We start from the raw sequence: 2,834 nt of genomic DNA on the forward strand, positions 1-2,834 counted from the left end.
GCCCGCCCCGGCCTCGAACTCGAACTCGAACTCCCGCGTCCTAGTTCTAACTCACCAGAAAAAAACCTCTGCACTTCATCGGCCGAGCAAGACCAGGGCAAGCCCCGGACCTTCACCACGAATCCCTCTCCGCCTTCGGTGCCCAACATCATCGTCTCTTACGGGGTCCGGCGTCGAAACAAACTGCCAGGCAGGGAGGAGAACCAGACCTGAGAGCGCCAATTAAGCCGTCCTCCGCCTCCGAGGCGCCCCCGGGCCCGCACCGGCCCCCCGACGAAGCAAAAACCGGGCGGATGCACCCACCCCGGCGGCTCCAATACCCAACACCTCCTCGTCCGGCGGCCAGACCCCCAAAAGCTGTTCTGAGCAGCAACTCTCGGCGCCCCGAACCGTGGGGACCCGGGCCGAAAGCCAGCGTGGAGGAAAGGAAATGGCGGCGGCCGCTTCCGCTCCGCCTCCTCCGACTTCTCACACAATAGAGTCGGCGCGGCCTGCAGGCCTCAGCTGCGGTGCCGACATTCAGCGAACCACTCGCGGCTCTCGATGGCAGCCCGCAGCTCGCCAAGATCCCTGTGGCCCTCCCAGAGGTATGAGGACGAACAATCCTCGCAAAAACGGGACCCACGGTGGTCGCTGAACTGCAAGCGAGGACTCACCAAGACTCACCCAGAAACCGGACTCCTGCGTGGCTAAGACGAAATGGCCAGCGGGCGCCTGCGCAACCTAAATAAGGCCCTTTGTGCGAGTTCTGCGCACGCGCAGCCAGCTGCCCGCACCGCCCCGTTGCGTCACAAAGAGCTCTAGCGCATGCGTAGTTTCAAGAGCCAGCCCACCGTCCGCCGGCGGATTATTTCACGCTTGGGTTTTGGGCGCAGCATCCCCACCCATAAACCCGCCGGGCTTTTTATTGCGCATGCGCCTTCCCGCGAATATTGAGTCTTAGCGGTTTATAATTGTTTCATGCGCATGCGTCTTCCTCGAAACCGTTCTCTAGCCTTACCCGCCAGCGTGGGGGAGGGGAATGGCGGCCGCCTGTTCCCTATGGGACTGTATAGGAGTCCCGAGCTCTGGGTTGAAGAGGTGGGCGTCTTTCTACCCCTTGCCCCCTGGCTCTTACCGTTCCGCTCCTGGCCGACCTGAAAGGAGAGGCGCGGCCTTCAGGCGTTTCCACTCCCCGCGCCGCCTGTCTCCCCTTTATCCCCAAACCGGCCGAAGCTGATCAGCCGCAGATGGTCGAGCGTCCTGGGAGCTGCGGGGCTGCGGACGTCCCGCGCCCGAAGCCACCCGGATGGTGCCTGGGGCACGTCCTAGCCATGTGTGCCTCCACTTCCCCTTACCTGCGGTCGTCGGGCCTAGGGCCCCGGTCGGCGCGAGGGTCCCGTGCCTGTGGCTCGCGCCTGTACCGAGTTTTTGCCTAACGAACTCGCACCCTGTGTACTCCTTGACCCGCCGCACGGTCGGCGGGCCTTGCATGCCCTGGGGCTCTGGCACGAGGAAGAATCGCGAGCGCGGGCTCCTCCACGGGTGCGCGCCGGCCTCTGCTGGGTAGGTTACCGCTGAATCTCCCAGGACAGAATTGGTAACAGTGCGTTCAATCCCCAGGCGGAGACGCCGCATTCGAGGAGGCCCCCGGCTCACCCCATGTGCACACATGCTGCCAGATGAGTAACGTACGTGGTTTCTAACAGCACTGCCCAACACCAAAGATGCCGTAGCCTCCCAGGCCTCCCCAGGTCTGATCTGGCTGCCCTCCTCACCCCAGCTCTAGTGGACACAGACAATAAACAAATTAACAATAAGGTAGTGTTGGACCCTGCCGCAGGGCTACCTTAGCTAGTGCAGGCCTAAGTGCCACCCTGGGAAGATGCAGACAAAGCATGTTTCCAACCCCAGGGCCACGGAGTCCGAATCCAGTTTTGACAGGTTTAAGTAGAGAGGACATCAAAAGAAAGACAGGAGCCCACAGCTAAGCAGGGCCTGATCTTCAAAAGCCACTTAGGCCTTGGCAAGGATGTTAACTCCGAGAGAAGGCTTTGGCGGGTGATCAGCAGGGGAGCAATAAGCCCTATGTAAAGGAAAGCTTGCTGGATGTGAAGGGGATGCAGATGGAGCAGGCAGGGTGAATGACGGTACATGCCATGCCCTCTACTACAAACGGGACTGGAAGCACACAGCTGTGGTACCATTTCAGAAAACACTTTGGCGATGGTAATCAAGAAGAGAGACTGGCCAGGTGCGGTGGTTCACGCCTCTAATACCAGCACTTTGGGAGGCCGAGGCAGGCAGATCACTTGAGGTCAGGAGTTTGAGACCAACTTGGCCAACATGGTGAAACACCATCTCTACTAAAGATACAAAAATTAGGCCGGGCGCGGTGGCTCAAGCCTGTAATCCCAGCACTTTGGGAGGCCGAGACGGGTGGATCACGAGGTCAGGAGATCGAGACCATCCTGGCTAATACGGTGAAACCCCGTCTCTACTAAAAAATACAAAAAACTAGCCGGGCGACGAGGCGGGCGCCTGTAGTCCCAGCTACTCGGGAGGCTGAGACAGGAGAATGGCGTGAACCCGGGAGGCGGAGCTTGCAGTGAGCTGAGAGCCCGCCACTGCACTCCAGCCTGGGCGGCAGAGCAAGACTCTGTCTCAAAAAAAAAAAAAAGATACAAAAATTAGCTGGGCATGGTGGCGCACGCCTGTAACCCCAGCTACTCTGGAAGCTGAAGCAGGAGAATCGCCTGAACCCAGGAGGCAGAGGAAGCAGTGAGCTGAGATCACACCACTGTCCTCCAGCCTGGGCAACAGAGAAAGACTCCCTCTCAAAAAAAAAAAAAAAA

At 59.6% G+C, this 2,834-nt stretch overlaps 1 protein-coding gene across 4 annotated transcripts in view; it reads right to left on the bottom strand.

The window, feature by feature from the left end:
- The window catches only part of HNRNPH1 (heterogeneous nuclear ribonucleoprotein H1), a 20,440-nt gene extending 18,840 nt beyond the window's left edge, over positions 1 to 1,600 (bottom strand). The window contains exons 1-3 of one of the 4 annotated variants that reach the window (XM_017888247.1): positions 1,338 to 1,600; positions 1,001 to 1,136; positions 56 to 183 (exon numbers count right to left, since the gene is read on the bottom strand). In XM_017888247.1, the coding sequence (XP_017743736.1) occupies positions 56 to 152 (97 nt within the window). In that variant the 5' untranslated portion in view covers positions 153 to 183; positions 1,001 to 1,136; positions 1,338 to 1,600. Of the gene's footprint in view, positions 1 to 55; positions 184 to 656; positions 863 to 1,000 lie in introns of those variants that run through there. The other 3 variants (XM_017888242.1, XM_017888232.1, XM_017888223.1) reach the window with 3 other exon arrangements.
- Between the last annotated feature and the right edge of the window lie 1,234 nt (positions 1,601 to 2,834).

Source organism: Rhinopithecus bieti, unplaced genomic scaffold (genome assembly GCF_001698545.2).
Source record: "Rhinopithecus bieti isolate Rb0 unplaced genomic scaffold, ASM169854v2 scaffold_1557, whole genome shotgun sequence".
Taxonomy (NCBI): domain Eukaryota; kingdom Metazoa; phylum Chordata; class Mammalia; order Primates; family Cercopithecidae; genus Rhinopithecus; species Rhinopithecus bieti.